Source organism: Buceros rhinoceros, unplaced genomic scaffold, assembly GCF_000710305.1.
Source record: "Buceros rhinoceros silvestris isolate BGI_N320 unplaced genomic scaffold, ASM71030v1 scaffold41663, whole genome shotgun sequence".
Classification (NCBI taxonomy): domain Eukaryota; kingdom Metazoa; phylum Chordata; class Aves; order Bucerotiformes; family Bucerotidae; genus Buceros; species Buceros rhinoceros.
The window spans coordinates 1-21125 of record NW_010402610.1 but is presented as its reverse complement, the minus strand read 5'-3'; the positions used below and the strand labels follow the sequence as shown (position 1 = coordinate 21125).

The 21125-nt window shown below is 40.7% G+C and overlaps 1 protein-coding gene across 1 annotated transcript in view; it reads left to right on the top strand.

Annotated features, from left to right (window-relative positions):
- The window catches only part of PECAM1 (platelet/endothelial cell adhesion molecule 1), a 28219-nt gene extending 9306 nt beyond the window's left edge, over positions 1-18913 (top strand). Inside the window, exons 12-16 of the mRNA XM_010132688.1 lie at positions 275-331; positions 2689-2757; positions 6182-6238; positions 13256-13278; positions 18362-18913. Of these exons, the coding sequence (XP_010130990.1) occupies positions 275-331; positions 2689-2757; positions 6182-6238; positions 13256-13278; positions 18362-18391 (236 nt within the window). The 3' untranslated portion in view covers positions 18392-18913. The remainder of the gene's footprint in view (positions 1-274; positions 332-2688; positions 2758-6181; positions 6239-13255; positions 13279-18361) is intronic.
- Positions 18914-21125: the final 2212 nt, after the last annotated feature.

Below are 21125 nucleotides of genomic sequence, written 5' to 3'. Positions count from 1 at the left end.
GTCTGGGCACCTCTTGGCCCAGGATCACAATGCACTTTACAAAGATAGGGTGGCCGTGATACAAAGTGACCCCTTGGATGTTTTTTAGCTGATCATTTAAAAAGCCACATTCTACCTGCCTGTGTTATGTGCATGTCTTTGGCATGAATCTAAAAGTAGAATTTTTCATATGTAAATAAACATAGTGGCAACAGGAGTTGGAGCTGTGTAAGTCATTTATTTGATTGGCTATAATAAGTATTTTTTCAGCTCAACATTTGCTTTAATATTTTAGGGTCAGGTTACATTGAAGATAGTGACAATCACATGAAATCAACAGATGACAGTAAAGGTAATTTCATACTTAAACAACAGATTTTTAAAATATTTTTTGATTGAAAGTTGTGATATTTTCTAATGGTAGCAATCAGGAATTGATAGGTCCAGTCCTTTGCTTTTCCTCTTTGATAGTGCGGAAGACTCTTTTTGTTACTGAGCTTAGTTCTTTTTCCTTACATGCAAAATGACAGTGATGGGACCCCTTTACCAACTGCATTATGAAATGTAGCTAGTTGTGCTGCATTCCAGGCCATCTCATGAAGGGTGGTGTAAAAATACAACTTAGACCCAAAATTTTAAGTTCTATACAACAAATATTCAGATTAAAAGAAAAAATCTATAGGCTTCTACTTCTTTTACTTCTCTGTCCTTTCTTAATTTCTTGAATTAAGAAAGATCTTGAAATACTGAATCATTATATCTAAAAATAATTTGCTATGATACCTGAATAAAATAACCTACCAAATACCTTGAGACACCATGTGAGCTATTATATGTATTTATTAAGTGCTATGTCATCTGGCACACTGTCTTCTTCAAGACTGTTGTTTTTAAGATACTTAGTCAAAGGACAGCCTTAAATATTTGGTTATTACCATCTGAAAGCATACCTTGTCCCATACATTTTTATTTTATATTGAAAATATAGAAAATTTTGAAAATATTAAAAGTATTCTCATGAGTTAGATGCAATTTTTGATGCCTTATAGTACATTTTGCCTTAGTTGTCTACTGGACCATGAACTGAAAGATAGCTGGAAAGGCATCTAGTGTATGTGAAGATCGAAGTTAAGTGTAAATTAATCCAGAACATGGAACTAGACTCCTGCATATGCCTGCAGGAATTTCTCATCAGTAATTCTTTTATGCAATTCTGAGTGTGCAGGGCAGCACTGTACCACAAAACTAAGTTAATGCTGCACTAAATTAATTTCACAGGAAAGCTTGGAAACAACCTTTGGAAACTCCAGCTTCAATGACTCTTGTTTTTTCTACCGAATCCTACCTGTTTCAGATGACATGGACTCTGGTCTAGTGATCTGCAAATGTACCAGAAATAGATGGGTTCAATCCTTACCTACCATGGATTGGGCAGCTTCATTAAAGCCAACTAGGCTATTGCAGAGCTCTCTACCAGATGCGAAAAACAAGTTTATTATTCATATATCTCTAAAAATAACAGTATCTATTCTGCATTTGCGTGGCAATAGCTTTTACTTCAGCAAGCAAAAGGAAGGAGCTTATAGTTGGTGCATGGCAGTTACTCCTTTTGTGGCCTGAATAAGTCAAAGTAGAACTAGAGAGACATTCTCATGCAAAATAAAGATACAGAGAGCAGAAACATAGGAACATAAGGCTGTACTGATCATTTAGAATCATCGCTATTTTAGGAAGCATGTAATTTAAACTCTGTTATTAACTAATATGCCATCTTAAACACTATTTTTTTGTTTTGTTCAGCTTTTTTTTTTCTTTTTTCCTTCTCACACCAATGCTATTGGAAGGCTGCTCCAAAACTTGACTGTTCTAATCGTTAGATCTTTCTCTGATTTCTGTTCTAAAAAAATCCACAAGCAGCTCAGCAAGATTCCAGTCTGGATGGCTGTTCTGGTTCCTTCCAACTTTACAGAAATCTGGTAGAAAACCAGGAAGGAAAAGACAGACTAGGAAGCACCAGCTGTTTTTTGTGTCTGTATATGGGTGGTAGTACTTGTCAGGCAGTAGCTTTAGTAAATCAGATGTCTAAATCATTGTCAGGCTTTCTGTGGGCACTGTGGCAGAGAAGCATTTTGAGGAGGAGGGTGGGTTGTCATTGTAGATGTTTTATGGAGAACCTGAAGGGCAACATAAAAATGCTGAAATTGTTTATTGGCAAAGCAGAAATTGAGGTGATGAGGGAGGCCATGAAAGAAGGCTTTAAATGTGAGGAAAGTGGAGAATGGGAAGTGTCTTGCCAGAGCACCCACAGGAAAAGAGGAAAAAGTAATGGCAGGAAGAGAAATAGAAGCAAGAGAAGCTGGAGAATATGGGAGGCTCTCAGATCATTCCTTGTTCTGTTTCTGTTGTTCCACTTTTGAAGGTGTTTAATGGAAAATAAGAGCTTTAGGCACAATTTGCATGTCACACAATTTCAGAAATCTGGCTTAGGTTCATCTACTGCCTTTCAGGTTGGGATGACCCTTAGGAATGGGTTGGCCTTAGAACTCTTGGGAGAGTAACTCACATCTGCCATAAGTAGGGCCTGATCCTGCACCTGACAAGGTCACTGAGGACTTGTCCATTAATTTCAGTGGCAGCAGGATCAGGCCCACAGCTCAAATGAAGCATGCAGTCCTACAAAGAAACATCTTCTTGATATTTTTGGGGCAGGACCTGAACTTGAAAGTGCTGAGGTGGAGTACACAGAAGTTGAAGTATCAACGCTTGATCCTCACAGAGGTAATAAACTGTCTGGCCTCTATTGTTATGTTTTGGGAGCAACTCTGGGCACGTTGCTACTCCCTCACACTGATATTTGCACTGGTATTTGAATGTAAGAGCAAGCTGAGTTTTGTGTGCACCACAGTTTCATGCCAGTAGTGCTCCTTAATGTAGGTGGTGCTGTGGCAACCATGCTGTGGTTCGCTGCTGCCCTTCTGCCCCAGCATCCTCTCATGCACTTGCCCTTCCCATCCACATGAGGTCTGTGCAGAGCAGGGCTCCCAGCTAGAGCTCTGGCTCTGAGCAGAAGGCAGCCTGCTGTGAATCTTCATGCTAGAGTCCAAATTCACTGAGTTAGCCAGGAGTTAGGATAATGGAGAGAGCAGAAAGCAGAGGAATTTTGTCCTTTACAAAGGAAGGGTCAAAGCTGTAATTCACTTCTTGTAGAGAAGGGAGACCAGCGTAGATTTAGTTTCTTGGTCTGGAGAGGCCAGGAGACCATCCTGGATTTTTGGAATATTAAACAGAGAAATGAGAATATTTATGCTCAGATAACTTTGGCCTCCTACCTGCAGTTTGGTGACAGTAACCAGACCTCATAGCGTGAGGTAAGGTACATATCTCTGCAACCTTGAAGGAGAAATATCCACTGAAATTTAATCCCAACACCCAGATGCACGCTTCAGTCATTCTGTGTCATCTGGAAAACTGATATCATTATGCCCCTGTGTTGAAAGCTGTTAATCTTTCAGAAATTTACAAAAAGATTCAAGTAGCTAAGAGTGAGTAAAACCCATGAGAGATGTTTATGCTATGCTCTAGCTTCTTTAGCTGAATGAGGAGCAGACGAAGGAACAAATAGTTAAATTTGCTTTTTCCTGGCAGGAAGGACCATTCACTTATTTCGGAGGCTGAAGACATGATTGTTTAGTTAGTAATACAGATGTTTGGGCAAAAGTGCTCACTCTTCAGGCTTGGCAGCAAAGCTCTCCCGGAACAGTCAGTCCTCCTATTCTTTCTCTGTTTTACTTGCTGGTGTCCTTCATCACAGTTTTCCCTGTGTTCTATGGATGCTAATTATCCACCTTTGCAAAATTCTGCATTGAGATACCATAGTTGTTGTACTCTTTTTCAGAACAGCACTAATACTTAATGGTTCCAACTGTTTCTGAGCACGCACTACACAATGCAAGTGTGTAGACTGGTAAAGATATGCTAGTGCACGATTATTTAAATTAAAAGCTCTATTAAATGCCAATCAGCATCTCTAAAAATAGCCTTTTCATCCCATTATTGGTACGTAACGCTATTTCAGTATACCAGACTGAGTAATAATAGAATCCATACGATATAGACTGAACCCCATTAAACTGCAAACTGCAGATTGTCTGTAAAAGACAGCGTGTAAATGAGATCAGATTATTTTAACTGAATGCTGTCTCATGCTTCAAGTACATTGAGATGTGATGGCTCCCTAATCTATTTCTTTTGTTGCACCAGGACACAAGTGAATGCTTAGCACATGCATGCTCTGGTTCCATAAACGACCACTGCACTGCAAGTATTGAATGTGTTAAATCTCTTAGAGCATCTGGAGGACGCTGCTTAAATGGAAGGAATTATATGAAAGCAAGTTAAGAGATCAGTCCTTTCAGCTCTGCACTGCCTATCACAACGAGAACAGGATGAAATTTATTCTTGGGAAAAGAGAAGCAGAGCCAAGTTTCTTTTATACCCTTGTAGTAATCATGTGCACTCACAAAAATAATTCAGCCACGGGACTCCCACTGATACTTCAACCACGTTGATGTTATTGTGCAACTTTTGTTTCAAATCATAATATTCTTTCATGTCTGATTGTGGGTTATGGCCAGATGTTTTTAGGGAACAGACCTTTCAGATTATCACCTAGATCCAAATCCCTATTGCACCTCTTTTAAGTCCACCTGCTTTCTGAATGAAGACAAAGTGCATCACCCTTGCCTTTTCTCTGGTCACACATATGGCATCCAGCAGGCCGCACGTACAGTCTGATTCCTTCTGCCTTTTGAGATACTCCAGATTTCTTTGACCTCTCAGAACTAACTTCGAATTTTCTCTTCCCAATCACTTGTTCCTCCTGCCACTGGTGTCCATGTCAATACTAATGTTCATCTCGGGAGCAGAAGAATCGTGTTTTGTGTATTGTGAAAGACTACTGCAGTAAATGCTGCAGTCTCTGAACTATAGCAGGAGCCTTTGTGTCACTTTTGGGAATCAGGAATAATTGAGTGCCACCTCAAAACAAATTTACGTGGTTGTAGAAGGATGTACATCTTGTCTTTGACAGTGAAGGACTACTTACGTTTGAAAACAGTGGTTTGCCCGTTTTTCCAGCCATGTGTGCCCTTACTGGTCATTTCTGAAATTCTTATAAACACAGTATAACGGAGAATAGGCCAGTACATCAGGAACTTTATATGTACTATGCTTCTGTGTGAGGAGCAAAAAGCAGAGTTCATTACTGTGTTGCTGATAGTGGTAAGCCTGCCAGATGCAAAGTTCCACAGTTTTATTTTAAAACTTCCATGTGGAAATAACTTGATACCTAGTTTTTAAAGTAGGGGTGAAGAGGACGGGGGCTCCTTTGTAAACCTAAGGGTCTGAAAAGTGTGTGTTTGAGACTAACACTGCATTTGTATCCCAGCCGTGTCCTTGGAGGCACAAATCTTCCCTGACTGCTTTTCTCCTTACTTTCTATCTTTGCACAAGCCTTCTTAGCCCTCCCTCTTGCTATGTCCACCTGATCTCCATGCACTAATGGAAGAGCCTGCCATGCTGAGGAACTGAGAGGAGACTTTTCCTGGAAAGCACCTAAATAGAAGCTGTGTACTGTGAAATCTGCAAATACTCCACTGAGACACCTCACAAAGAACAGCAAATGAGATTATTTTTGTGCCCTTAAGGTTTAAGCAGGCTAGTTGCCAAAAGGAGGGCAACTTAGTTAGAGTTAGTCTCCCAAATGATAGATCACCTCAGGTCTAGGATCCCTAAATTCTTAGAACAAATTGAAGCAGTTCTTCAAAGTCATCCAGCGAAACTCTTCTCTAGTGGTAGATGTCTCTGTAAAATTAAAGCAATATCGATTTCAGTTGAGAAGACTATTAGAATGTTAAAGTCAAATTTAGAAAGGGAAGCTTATTTTCATAATCATTTTTATAGAGAGAGGGAGAGACATCTCTCTCAGAATTTTATAGTCTGGGTTTGGGGGAGGGGGTGTAGTTGCCTTTTATCCAGACTCCACAGGCTCACTGCTGCTTATGTAACTACTTCCTCTGAAAGTAAGACAGTGTATTCTGTTTAAGGAGCTTTTCATAAGGCAAACAAAAAAAAAAAAAAAAAAAAAAAAAAAAAAAAAAAAAAAAAAGAAAAGAAATTGATTCTGTGCCAATACATTTTCCAGCTCCTGGACAGAAGGGGACTGAAACAGTTTATAGTGAAATCAGAAAAGCTAATAATGGTAAGTAAGCTAGTGAAAAATTAAACACATAAAGGAAACATTTGTATAGAGATTAGGGATAAGTTTGTGACTGAATGGTTTAGAAGATAAATGCCATAAAAAGAGATCTAAGTCTCATAGGAACATGCCAAAGGTCAACTACGAAATCCCAGGTGTTGATAAATTGTCTAACAGCTTCATGGCTTCTCATAAACCCACGCTATTTAATGCAGTGAAATTAATATTTGTAACATCTGCTTCAGCCACAGCTGCACCACAGCTCTTCAGTGGTTTGGCCATACATCCAGATCTGAATCTGGAGCTGGAGATGCCCTGTTAGGATTAGAATGCTATGTAGTCTTACCTCAGACTGCTCATGAGCAACGTGTTTGCATGTCTTGTAAGATCATACATGGGTTTTGGATATAACCCCTAACTACCTTTCCACACAGACTTCTGTACACAGACATGAGCAGCTTACTGCAATTATTGTCATAAATGTTCTGGCAGGAATGGGCTCAGAGACAGGAGGCTAAAAGCTTTTCTTCATAGTTCGTCAAAGACCAAACCAGAAAGGATTTCCTTTCCTCTCTTTGTGTAAGGAAGTCTAGATGTGTAAATTTTAGGACTGTAAACCATTCACGTTTTGTCCCCATCTGTGTTACCAACTAGGTTTGTTATGTGCCATTTTAAATTTTTGATTGTTGTGTTTTAATTTGCTACTTTATAAGGGATTTTCCACCTGCTTTGGCACAATATTCTGTTTCTAGGGAATCTTTCATGTGAAGGTCTCCAAGTATTTACGAAACATTACATATATTTCCCTTGTGAGGACTTATAAGGCAATATTAATCTCCATTTTACAGCTGAATAAACAGACAGATTAGGTCATTTGTTTAAGGCAATGTGCTTTGAGAGTGACAACACTGAGAAAAGAATTTCAGAATCCTGATTCCTGGCTTGGTGCTCAGCCTGTATGGTGTTGTACTCATTTTTCACAGTCTTGCAGGGAAAAGCAGACTATCTGTTACACTAAAGACCAGGGCTCGGCACATCGTGTAGGATTACCTGGCAGCATCACAAGGAAAAACCAGCTCATTTCAGGGCTGAACCCAGGGGCCACTAATGTTCTGAAATGTTTTCCAGTGAGTGTGAACTGGACCTATGACAAGTTGCAGAAGCTGACTGTGTAACGCCTCGCTTGCTTTCTGCCAGGGCGTGAGGCTGATTATTACACCTTTCCTCATTCCTTATTTTTGATGTATCAGGAAGTGTTGGGTGGGAAGGATGTTTTGGGAGTTGTGGTGTAAACTCAGGGTTGGTACAGCAGAGCTGTAATTCAAAGAACTTGTGAGACTGTACTTGCCATCAAGCGGGAACTTCAGTAAAGGGAGATATGATTGAAAGACTGAGCTGAATTAGGCAGATGGTATGCAAACGCCCCTTAATCTCGCAGTCCACCTGCTCTGTTGTGTGTAACACTCTACAGCTTCAGTTATTCTTGGAAACATGGTAACTGTTTATTGTTCTAATCAGGTCTGGTTTTCCTGACTGATACACAGGAAAAGTGTTTCTCGTAGATAAGCAGTGCATCACACGGGCACGCAGTCACTTTGCATCGCTACACTACAGTCTGTTTAAATGTAACATTTACTTTGATTTTTGATAGGCTGTGTGATTGCAAGGTGGCAAATATAAATGCAGTGGAGGATCCCTAGGAAATAGATCTATCTCCCTAAGCCCTTTAACAGATATTAATACAAGTATGTTAAAGGCCAGTTGTGAAAGATGTTGAACATCACTAGTGGGTGCAGAAATTGGTTTATCATTATGGTCTGCACTGTGTTTGAATATTCTTTGAGATTTTAGAGCAAATGCACAAGAGTACAATCTATTTCAGAGAGTTAATGGTTCAGACAAACGTGCCCTCTGGGGAAATTACATGAATTCGGGAATTGGTGTGAGCTACACAATTTGGCAGCTTTAACACCCAAGACCTATGTAACATTTCATTCCTATTTGTTTCTGGGTAACTATTGTGGTTTGGGTTTGTTTAATTAGAATTGAGTGCTTCATAAGCAATTTTGCCTGTTCAAGGAGTTGTCTGTGCATTCCAGAAATTGTGTCCGCTAGAGAGGAAGCTGAAGAGCTGTCAGTAGTTGTCATGTCTGATGCAATTCTTTGTGACTGAGCTAAAATATTTTTCCTCTTCATTTTACTGATGGCTCTCACTGCTGTCCTCAGTAAGGCAGATGCCATGTCAATAACTGACTTCTTGTTTTCTGAGTTCTACGCCTATTGCTGGTCCTTATCCCAAATCATGAATCCATAATGCAGATCATTCTCTGACCTCTCCCAGGCCTTTGGCACTGTGCTGAGCATCTGCCATTATTCCTTTTTATTTTCCCAGTATTGGCTACCTCCTGTTACTGTCATTTTAATGTCTCCATCACTGTGGTAAGACTTGCCATGCTATCTGCTGCACTGCCGTCCTTATTCTGAGTACGAGGCCTAAAAGGGTGTTGCGATAAAGATGGAAACAAACTGCCAAATGCATATTTGAAATCCTGGAAGACCTGCATGCGGTTAACTACAGTTAACCCATTAACAAGAGAAAAAGCAGGTTCAGGTGTAGTCAGGTATGTTTGATTGAAAGTCAAATAGTACTGTAGATGATAGAGATCATCAGTCTCTCCAGTTAGTGCTAGATTTCCTCTGATATAATGAGAGGTTTAAGGAGGATGCTGACCACTAGTATTGTCTCTAGAAGCAGCTTAAAGAGGTGAGGATGTCCTTGTGTTGTTATTGAAAGGTTAGTTTAATTCAGAGAAAGAAGATTTAGTGTTCACCCAGGTATTGATTTAAAACCTTTTCCAGAGCAGTAGGCTCTTTCTTTAGTATTTCAAGCCTCAGCTTTAAATCACATCTTACACCCAAAAGGCATTTTGGGGAATGGTCACAATTAGTACCAGTGGGGTCAATAACACCTTTGTCTAAAAGTCCTGCACACCTATCAGGGTGAACTAATTTCCTTAAAATAGTGCTTTCTCTAGATGCTGTATGAAAAGGCCAAAGTACACTGCGAGTCAGGAATATCCAGCCCAGTCCTGGAGCTGTTGATTTTTGCTCAGAAAGAGCTGAGACTTAAGCAAAACAGGCAATTGTCTAACTCAACAGTCTGCCAAGAATGATAAAATGACTTTTGCCCTGCTGCCGCCTTTGCCTGTGCTGGGCTCCCAGCAGGCGAGGCTGGCAGCTGATGCGCTTCCTGAGGGAGGGGTCAGGATGTGTCAGATACTGAGTTCAGCTGAGTGGGTGGAGGCTCTTTCAGATGCATGATTTGCTTCCATCACACCTTTCATCCTCTCATGAGGCAGTATAGGAGCAGGAAGCCCAAGCATCTCCATACTGGTTCTTTATCTCAGCTTCACCCCTTCCCTCAGCAATGATCCCAGTTCTTGGGGTAGGACGGTTCTGTTCGTATTGCTGAGGAGACTCCAGTTCACAGAGTTCCTTACATCTTTTCAGAGCATTTCTGGAAGATTTCTGGAGCATTATGGAAGATAATGTGTTAGAACGTTCTTGCTCCTTCATGAACTCTGCCTTCGCTCTGCATCATATTGGAAAATCACAGAAGCCAGTGATAGGATTTGCACTGATCTTGGTGTGTGCTGAGTTGAACTCACCATGGCTTCTTATAATAACATTCCAAATTTCTTATTTGGAAAATGGAAATCTAGTGAACAAAATGAAGAGCCAGCCTTTATGCTGGCTCTTTCTTTTCCAGACTTTATGCTAAGTCTGGAAAAATGAACTGGTCACTTGGACGCAACTGCAATGGTGAGACAGGAAATTCTAAGAATCCTATTGCAATCAACAATGTACTATGGAAAAATAAATATATCCCAGTGGAAAGAGGCATGAGAAATCCCCATTGCATTCAGTGGTGTGGAACAAACTATTAGAAATCAGTCCTCGCAATCAGGAAATCTGCTCAAATACTTTCCTGCTACTGAGCCTCAGGCTTAACACCTCTGTACTTAGCCAGAGTTTCCCACAGAATGCCTTTTCCAGCACAGAGAAAACTCACAGGGTCTGGGGAATCATTATGTTATTCAAAACTCAGGCCTTACAAGCACGTGCCAGTTGCTTGCAGTCTGAAATCATGCAAATAGCCTGTCCCTTCTCCAAAATAAAAACTCTTTGGATCTTTAGGTTTCAAGACATATTCTAGACCAAAGCCTGGATCTGCAAGACATTGATTCCAGAGCCAAATGCTTACAATAGCTGCAGCCAAAAATTAGTCAAAGCCAGATGGTTTCAGAAAGGCACAAATATGCAGGGAGCTCCTGACCTTGCTTGAACCTAAAATGCAAAGCTGAATTGCGTGCCTGCCCCTGTGTAAGGACTGTTCACAAGCTGCCTGCCAAGATTCTCTGTTTGAAGCTACTGCTCCTATAAAAGTCTTGGCAGAAGGTAGAATGTGTCTGCAGTTCAGCATCTCCAGTTGATAATCTAGCATCTTAGCTTTCACCAGTGTTGAAATGGATTATGAACTGCGACTGTTTAGGCATGTTTGGGCTCTTTTCTGTAACCTCTGGTGATGAGAAGGGGCAGAGCAGGTGGAGATGGCAGTATGTGAAATTCCTGCCATTAGTGTATTTCCTTGTAAAAATGTGTTCTTTAAATTCAAAACCCCATTGACTAAAAGCAATAGCAAGAGTATAAATCCATCAGAAATCCATAAAAACACCTCCCTTTGTTAGACCTGGGAATCTTTCAGAAATCACTATCACCAGACCTTCAGCTCCGATTCCTTTCATGAAATACGCTTTGCCAACTGGAAGCTTGATTAATTTTTCTGTATATGACAAGAATCCAGCATATCTCCTTTTCCTATTTTTGTTACTAAGGGAAAGTCAGGTGGCATTTGAAAATCTCTGTTCTCTTTCATCACAGTAAAATCAGTGTGTTTCCAGTAAAAATCCCTTTATGTTTTTCAGGAATGAAATAAAAAGGTTGTGAAAAGATTGCCGTAGCAAAGAATCAGCAAAAGCACTGTATCACTGTGCTTTCATTAGGGGCTACCTGCTGGGTTACCTCATTGGTACCTTTTAGAAATCATACAGCCTCCCAGCAGCGCTTTCAAAGGACACAGATCATGACATTTTTCTGGCAGAGATATGATACTTAGCTAGAAAGCCACACTACTTGGAATCCGGGTGACAGATAACAAGGAGGCGGGATATGTGTTATGGTGACCTAGTAGCTTGGGGGTGGCAAACATCCCGTCGTTTGAAGTTTGGAATTTGTACAGACTTTCTCATTTCCTCCTTCCTGTAAGCACAATACATTGTGACAGGGGACTAACGACAGCTCGTTAATGCTTCACTTCACAAACCTTACATACAGTTTGTCCACTTCAAGTCACGCTTTGATGTAGCACTGGGTCAGCAGCCGTTTTGTTCACTTCTTTCAGCTTTCAGGACGCAAAAAGCTTTTACATGTTTCCCGTGTAACTTTTTATTTTGTTATCAAACTGGCTAAACACATAGGGATTAATATTTCCAAACATGGAGACCAATTTTATGCTGAAATTAAGTTTATGCACTGGTACAAGGTGCTGTAGTCACTCCAGTTTTTAATCCTTTTCCTAGGCTGAAAGGTCTGGGTAGAACTGTCTTGGAGGAGACGCAGTGTACAGTGCCAGCGACATTCACGCCGCCTGTCGAGGTTTCAGAAATTGCAGCCTGGTTGTATACTGTGTTCATGGTGCTGCTTTGAGGGAAGCAGAATCAAGATCCTAATGTATTAAAAATGCAGATTCTAGATATTGTATGAGCTTGACTGCACCACAAATACACATAGAAGGAATCACAAAGGAGGGAGGGAAAAAGAGGCTTTAGCGCTGTTATCTGTAAGGTTAGAGTCACCTCTGTTCCGTTTCCTCATTACTTCTGCTGGCTGGCAAGGGAGCTTCTGAAAGACCATTATTAAGGTCCGTTTATGGTAGTAGTACTTTTCAAAAGATCCTTAATTTAATGATTTCAGAGAGCTTTTCAAAATTTCCATAAGTGTTCAGCCTATGAGAGGACTGATGTTATTCTTTGCTATTTAAAACGTACCTACTTAGAAAAAAATTTAGATTCAGAGACTGTCCCTTGTTTACAGAAAAAATACTGGCAAGATTAACCCAGAGCCCTAGGCCAAACCCTCTGCTTTGAGCATTAGATGAATTGCCTTGACACAACCTCTCTCCACTGAATTTGATACACTTTCCAAGAAAATACTTATGTTATGTGTGAAATATCTTAACAGACCGTACAAAAGAGCACTTTTAACAAGACTTGAAGTCCTTTTCCAAAAGCAAAGTTACTTTCCTCATGTCTCTAGATTGCCTTGCTTTCAGAGAGCAAAGAAATATTTATGTTTCAGTATTTGAAAGTATTCCGTGAAACTTCTGAATTGTTAAATCTACTTTTAAAAAACAAAACCCTAAGAGCTAATCTAAAAATTCACTGATCCTAAAAGGAAAGAGCCTTCTGGCTTTTTCATTGGGAACAAGCACCTTTTTTATTAATAACGTTTCAGGTGTCTCTGCAGGGCCTTATTTGGCTCTGAAGATTGTATCCTTTACCGGATTTCTGCAGTACGTTATTTTCCTGGCAAGGAATTGGAAGAGGAAGTATAATGTTCATGAGAACTTGCCTCTAAAAGGAAGACTCTTTTTGTCCAGTAACAGCTTGTGCTCTCAGTAGAGCCTTCTGCTCTAAACCATAATCAGGAAAGCTGTCAGAGATGTACTGTTCAACATGGTCTTTGAAATGTCTGGTCCCACCCATGTCCTTGAATTAAGCTAATGCTTGGACACTTCTTAGGGACCAAAGCTTGAACCTTAGTTGTAGGTAGCAATTTTACATCACTGCAAGGTGAACAAAAAAAGTTAGATTAAACATGAAAGTCTATTTTGTGGAACATAGAACTGATCACTCTGCAATATTCCATTTCATAATTTATACGTTATGTTTTATTTTGCAGATTCTGTGGAAAACAGGCATTCCGTAAGTATACATTTTATGCAAGCAGTTAAACATAGGGAAATTGGGTTGAGATTACTGTGTATCTAGTGAGACAGTCTTCAAACGCTGCAACGTTTGAATTATTTATTTGCTGTTCAGGACTTTACTGGACAGCTGCTGGGCAATCCCTTCATATATATTCTTACTAATCAGGCTTTCAGTCCTACATCTGTAGAATGGTCAGTTTTAAAAGTCCATGGAACTGACTGGTATTTGGTAGTGCTGGTACAGGAGGTGGATGACAAGTAATGATTTTCCAAGAATTTGTGTTGAACTCCTGCGCAGCTTTGCATATGTGCCACAAATATTCGTGCTGACAGAGTGGCAGAAGGTTGGGGATGTTTGCCGCTTGCTTCAGGTTCCTGATGGACCCAAGGCACTCAAGATTTGCATTTAAGAACCTGCTAAGCTAGTTAATGTGTCACTGGGGACAGATCTGATCCCATCTGTAAAATCTATAGGGTGTTTTATGCCAGTAAATCTCCTTGGGGTGTGCCTGCTCATGTGCACACACATACATTCTGTGACTGAAATATTCAGAGAAGTGAGGTCCTTCCAAAGATGTGAAATGAAGTGTTGAGCGCAGGAAGTATGGCTGATCACCTGGACATGCACAAGTCACTTCTAGTCACTGCCTGTGGCTGTTTTCCTTCTGGGTTCATTTTCATCCACTGGTCTAGCAAGTGGGATGTCTCGAAGGGGGCTGTTGGTGCAAGCTGAGACCTTATAAGAAATTTTAGAGGCCAGCCGTTTTTCATCTCAGAGTACGGAGCTATGTCACAGTTATGCCGCTCTACGAGAAATGAGAATATACCATCCATATATGGAGGATCTCAGCTAAACAATTGGGAGTTTTGTGAAGGTTCTGTAGGTGGTGAAAGCTTTATAGGGCTAAGAATCCGGTGAAAATAAATGGATTAACAAAAAAAAAAAAAAAAAAAAAAATGCCTTGAAAGAGGTTTGTGAAGGTTCTGTAGGGGGTGAAAGCTTTATAGGGCTAAGAATCCGGTGAAAAAAAATGGATAAAAAAAAAAAAAAAAAAAAAAAAGAAATGTCTTGAATGAGCCGTTAACTCTGCTCTCAAGAGATCTAAGAGACAGGGAACTTAGATTTCAGGAGTACTTTTAGGATTGTTAGATAAGCTATCTAATCCAACCTCAAACCAGCAGTGTTTTTCTGCCATGGCTTTGTGACTTTGGAACTTGTACTTAAAAAGAAAAAGAGAGGCTCGTAAATAAGAATCACAATAGCACTGTCTACGTCAGCTTATGGCATCCATTTGAGTTTTGAAAGGCTCCATCAGCACTCACATCCCCATGGGATAAAAAAGCAGCCCATTGTATTATTTACAGACACTGGCGGTGCACTGAAGGTCACAGATTGTGTTACAATAAACAGACATATATTAACAGCCCAGTAGGGTTTATAGTATCATTGTCTCTCTTAGTTTAAAGATTTGTTTTTATTCTTTGCTCTCAATTTTCTAAAAATAAATTGAGCTGAACCCTCCTTTGGGTTATACCAGGCATTCCTTGGGGACTCATGCAGAAGTGAGTTTGTCTCTGTCCGACACTAAAGGAAAAATGGGCAAGAATGGCTGTGATAGATGTCTGGTGTAAACTCAGGGGCTGAACCCTCCTTTGGGTTATACCAGGCATTCCTTGGGGACTCATGCAGAAGTGAGTTTGTCTCTGTCCGACACTAAAGGAAAAATGGGCAAGAATTTTTTTTTTTTTTTTTTTCACATAATACATAATTTATAATGGACATTGAACCCAAGACTAAAGTTTTATCAAGATTTTTTAAATTTTCTTTTCCTGTGATGAAAAGTGAGTAAAAAATCTCCACAGAATAAGGCTGCTTTAGTGCAAATACACTGACTACCCCAATTTCAGCATAATTAAAACTGGGATATTAAAGCTTTATGAAGAAATCTTAGATTCAAGGGAGAAGAGTGTCGGCTGAGGGCAGTGTTTTCTGTACAAACTCCTGTTAATGGCAGAAGAGTAATAAAACTGTAAAACTAATCCCATTTTCAGAAACACCCCAAAGAAAAGTAAGCTTTATATCACTTGAACATCTTACTTGAGTTTTCCTAGAAGTGGCCACGCTCAGCTCATGCCTGTGACATTATCCTCTCCTTAGATACTGTTCACGTACTTAAATTAACATAGTAGCTATTCCTTCTTGTGAATTATTAGTGCTTTAAAGGACACAGCAAAAAACCATATCCCGATCTTCTGCTTCTTAACTTCCCACTTCTATTCCCAATAAAGCCTGTGACAAAAAAGCAGCACCACCCCTCTCCAGATAAGTGACCTGAAGTTGGACCGGACTTTACAGATTTTCCATCCCCCCATTTGCCTCCCAGTACTTTTCAGGCAACAAAGATGAGCACAGAAGAGACAGGGAGCTACCAAGGTGCCTTCTATCATTATTTTCTTGCAACTGTTTGGTTTTGTTTTTTTTTTTCTGTAGCTCATTTTCACACAGGGCTTAACTGTGATGTACCTCAGAGGTTTGGTCCAAACGAGGAGTTGTTGATCCTACTCAAGAAAAGGAAAATGCTCCTTATAAAGTGATCATGCAGCTTAAACTTCCTCCCCAGCTGTTCTGCTTCTTTATAGCCAAATGAAGTATTTGGCTCAGAGGTGAAGTTGCTTTCAATCTGCAACTCCCTTGATGGGTGAGTGCAAGGAGGCCTTCAGGAGCTAGGCTGGTCAGCTGGCATCTCAATCACGTGCAATGCCAGATGGATTACCTTGCTATAGTGACCTGCCAAAAAGCTTGTAGAATTTGCCTCTGTTTAGGAAGTAATAGGTATTCCAGAAGTGTGGGACAAAGGGCACCACAGCAGAGAGAGCAGTGTTTTGCTAAGAGATGTGTTTTCAGAAACAGGAGGATGTGCAACCTTTTTGCTTCAGTAATGATGGTGGAGACCCAACATCAGATCCTGCTGGCCTTTTTGCTCTCTAAGTTCAAATAACAACGTGGGTTCTACTCCTCAGATAAACTCTGATTCAGTTCTGCAGTGATCTTCCAGAAGTCACAGGCAAGACTGAGTACTGCACTGTGGAAAAGAAAGATGAAACAAGTAATAGTAATGAGTGCTAGCCTTGCTCTTGTGCATTTGCCCCTACGTAGTTTCTGTTAGAATAAATATAATCCAGCAGGGAAATGTGGGAACTTTGCAGCACCTTCACTGAGAGACCGTTAAAAAATTGAGCTCAGGACTTTAGTAAACACTGTGTACCGATGGTAAGTGTTGTGTTACACATAGGCATTGAAAGTGTTTGTATTATGTCAAGAAAGGTGGTGCCTTAGAAAAACAATCAGTTAAAGTTTGAATTACTTGAATCATAGAAAGGCCCAGTTGCAGTACAGGTTCTGACTGGTTTGCAGTCCTGAGTACCTTGAACCTGAATGTCTTGCACTTTTAGGTCATTTAGAAATGAACCTAAAGTTTTGGATTGGGGGTTGCTTCCTCTTACTCCTGTATTTCAGAAATTTGTATCTTAAACGCCATCCATAGGAAGTATTCGCAAAAGAAATGAATTACTTAGAGAGGAACTGGGAGGAGGTTTCCTTCCTGAAATCAGAGCTGGCAATCTTTCTAAGTTATTTAATGGTCCCAGTTTCTGAAAACATATTGAAGGAAATATCTTAACAATGAGATAGCCACTTCGCCAAATACTAATTGGTATTGTGTCAAATTTACCTCAGCGGTACATTCTGACTTCATATCTCCTCCTGCCCTATTACCTCTTAGCTGTATGTGTTTGTTTGTTTGATTCTGTCCTAGGGGTACATGAGGACTGGCAGCGTCAGTCAGGACATAGTGTACTTCTAGCTGCCTTTTTGTTCAGCCTCAGAACATACCCTCTGAGACAGAAAACTGTACAATTTAAATCTACTTGGAGACATTTCTAGGGGATTTTTTTTCAGCTACTTTCTCATCTTACTCAAATGATCCCAAAACTATTTTGCAAATTCTCAGTGGTAAAGGAATTGCTTCACATTGCCAGCACAGAAGAGCCAGCTCTGAAGGAGACCTGGCATGTGTTTTCACTGTGCACAGTAACATGGCACAATAGTTTCAGGCAGGAAATGAAGATGAAGGATGTGTCCATTTAAAATTGGGGGGGAGGCAGATTTCAGGCAGTCAGGATATGAAAAACAAGGTGATACTCTGAAATAAACATTGAATTATAAACCAGGAATTCCTGCCTCTGACTCATGGGGCAAATCCTTTGGGGGTAAGTCCACAAAAGGAATTAGGCGCCTCAGTGCTGACAGACTAAACTATTAGGTTAGAGGCCACCATGTCCTCTTAGCAGATATTTGTTGGAGGAAAACTTGCTTTGGAAACTGATGTCAGGAAAAACTTGACGGTTGTGAATCCTCAGTGGACAGCATTATTTCTGTCATGTAATGTAAAGACAATGAAGTTTGGGATCTCTCTTTGCCCTTTCCCTTTGGCTGGCGTAGAGGACTCCTCTCTCTGCGTGCTGTCTTTTGTGGTCCTCTGTGCCAGGTTTCTGTCCCTGCTGTGTACTGGAGATGGCCTGTTCAAAGGAGCAGACTCTTGTAGAAACATGGTGTCTAAAAGTTGAATGCTGCATTGCTCCCTGTTGAGATGCCCACGCGCTTCTTAGGAAAAGGTGTTCATTCCAGTGGGACTGAAGATGGGGGCCTGATTGTGGCAGCTGAGGCATCTACTAGTAAATAAGGGATCGGACTTTCAGATTCGCTGGGTGCCAGTGGTTCCCTTAAGAATCCAACATTTATCAGTAAGCTCCCAGCTGCAGATGCTGGTGAATATCAGTATTGCAGACTGACTTGTAATTGTTAACTTAAATCTCCCGCTGTCTTATTTCCTTTTTTATCTGATGAAAATAATACTAGTATCTTCCCAGGGAACTGTGAATATTTATTAGCTCATTGTATGGACCTCTAAGGAATATGTTGCTATGTTGAAAGTTTTTGTATTGATCAAAAAGGACAGGAGACGGCAAGGGGACATTTTTACTCATACCTTTTTCTTTTTTGGTTTTGTTGCCAACAGAGAATACAAGGGCACCCTGATGCTACTTAGAGCAGTCATCTCAAAGATCAACTGGGAGAAGAAAAGCCAAGATGGAGGATGTTGCAAATGTTTCAAAAGCTCTGCAGGACTTATTTATGAGTTTGCCAGGCTCTCCTTTTCAAAATTTATTTCTTTAGAAGCAACAATAGAGATGTTCCTAAAGCATTTAATGAAAAAAATTACAAATGAAAGTGCTCATAGGAAAGTGGCTCTAAAAACCACTGACCTAGGTTCTCATCTTTAAGTGCTCCTGCTAATGCAGTTTTGCCTTTCTAGCCTCCAATTCATCATGCTCCAAGGAAATAAAAGGGGAAACTACAGCTGAGGAAGTACATTTCTACCGTGCAGTAACTACTGTGATGCCAGTAGGATTGGAAATCTCTAAGCTTGCTTTAAACTAGTTAACTTGGGTATCAGTAACGCTCTGGTGGCAGAACAGAGCTCAGCACAGCTTGGCCAGCCATGTATATACTTTGTCATGATCTTGCAGCTTGTGCTGAACTCCCTGTGCTGCAGCAGCTGGACTGCTACCAGTCTTGGAGCTGGGTAATTTATAGCTCACTTGGATGCTACGCTGCAATGAGGGCCTAATGGAAGAGCAAGCTCTGGGCTCTCTAAAAACTTGAATTACTGTTCAGCAATTCAGTACTTTACCAAGTGCTTCTATCAGTAGAGGCACAAATATTCTTTATTCTTTGCCAAATTGCTTTTCCCCTTTAAATTTCTGATGCTTTTTGGTTAGTTTGATGTGATGGTTCTTCAAGGAATGATTGCCCATCACTGTTGTCTGGGATGATGCAAAATACAGGTCTTGAGTGGGTGGATACACTACACCTGGGTCAGTGAGTTTGTACCTGAAAATCCTGTTATATATAATCCTTACTCCTTTGATTTTAGGAGAGATCTGAAGTCATATTTGTGTCCAATTGGTCCAGTATGGAACTCCATACCTATCCCTTTTCTCTATAGCACAATAAACCACTAACATGGATCCAGTTTGGACCTAATATTTGCAGTCCATGTTTATCTCAGTTGCATTAGTTGAAAAAAAGAACACAAAACAAAGCAGAAAAAGTACTGTCCCCAACCCTTTAACGGGCTGGTCTTTGACAATGCAGTTGCTTTCCTTTTTTTACTGCAGATTAAATTACTACAAGATCTGGGCCAGAGGTAAGAAGGTTCTCGTTTTAATTAGAAAATAATGAAAGAGGACATGGATTTGTACATACATATATAGTTACTGCTTTAAGCATTGCATCAAAGGCTCAAAACCAGCAAGAAATAGAAAAGGGTTTTATATCCTCATTCCAAATGTTTAAATTTTCAAGCTGCAGTTACTGGCTAATATCTCTAATTTATTGTTCCCTCTGCAAGTGTTGTTTGTATTATAACCCTCTCACAAATGACTGACTTCACAGCACTCTACTGTTGAGAAATGTTCTTTGTAGCATCCCACGAGTGTCCATACAAATGCGTTAGTATAAGGAACATGAAAAGGTATTTTAATAAAGAAAACTCTGAACTGAACTTTGCATTGGATCTTGCATGTTCTCATTAGTGACCACTTGCAAGTTAACACAGTAATTTTTTTTATTAGTGACGAAGCAGATATGTAAATTTATGCAACATATCTATGGAAGATGTCATCTCCACAGGTGATTCCAGGCACTTAGATCTGGTGTCATGAACCAGTTTAGCAGCACTAAATTGTTTTAAGAGTTGAGTGTGAGAGTGCTTACGTGCACTGAACTCTTGTGCTGAATTACAAAGGTAAAAGTTCCTCCACAAACCTTTCCACAGTGTCCGGCACAGCTCAGGAAAGCACTGGTTTCTGGAGGCTTCCAAATGCCATCTGGGCATGGTGGCGCAGCAGTGGGACGTTGATCTATTTCAGTTTGTCTCTTGGCTGGAATAATTCCAAACTATTTTGGATTTAGTCTGTTCCAACAGTCGTTTGCCCTACTGAAGCCTGTCTAATCTATCCACTTCTGCGAGTGCTGGGCACTGCTTTGAGCACTTCTGTTTTGTCTTGCAGATATACCAAAGATATTTTAAAATCTAGGACATTAGATCAGCAGACATCTCCAGTGAAGACAAGGTAAATGGGCCCCTGAAGTTGAGAGCTCCCAACGCAAGGAATCCCAATATCCCGTTATGAGCATGTGGTCTGGATGGCAAATGAGTCATTGTCCCACTGGGAACATTCGGGATATAAGACTTGAATTTGTTACTGAAACAGATTCAAGCCCGTATTAGAGCTTTAAACAACACGTTATTGAAAAAGAACGAAAAAACATTTCAGAGTTTTACGTTGTCACCAAGCTGAGCTCAGCAGATACAGAATGAGGTGTGTTGCTACTTTTTGCGGGGACGAAAGGCACGGCCGTCCCCGCTGTCTGCGCGGCACGCTGCTGGCTGCAGGCGTGTTCCAGAAGAGGCCGGCCCTCTGCGCTCCCTGGTTAACTTCGTGTGTTTTTTCTGTTGCAGAGCAGAGGCTGTAGGGATGAGATGCAGAAACGCTTTAAATCAACAGACTTCTTCCTTGCCACGGTTACTTTTTTCCCCTCATTTACAGCAAAGTGGCAGCTGATTATTTTCTTGTCTATTGGAAGTGTATTTGTGTGTGCGCTTTCGGGGAGGATGGTGCCGCCTGGTTCGTGCCGGGAACTCCCTGCCCCTCCGGCGTCCCTGTGCCCCGGGAGAGGGACCTCGCCCGGGCGCCGAGCGGAGCCTCCTCTGCGGC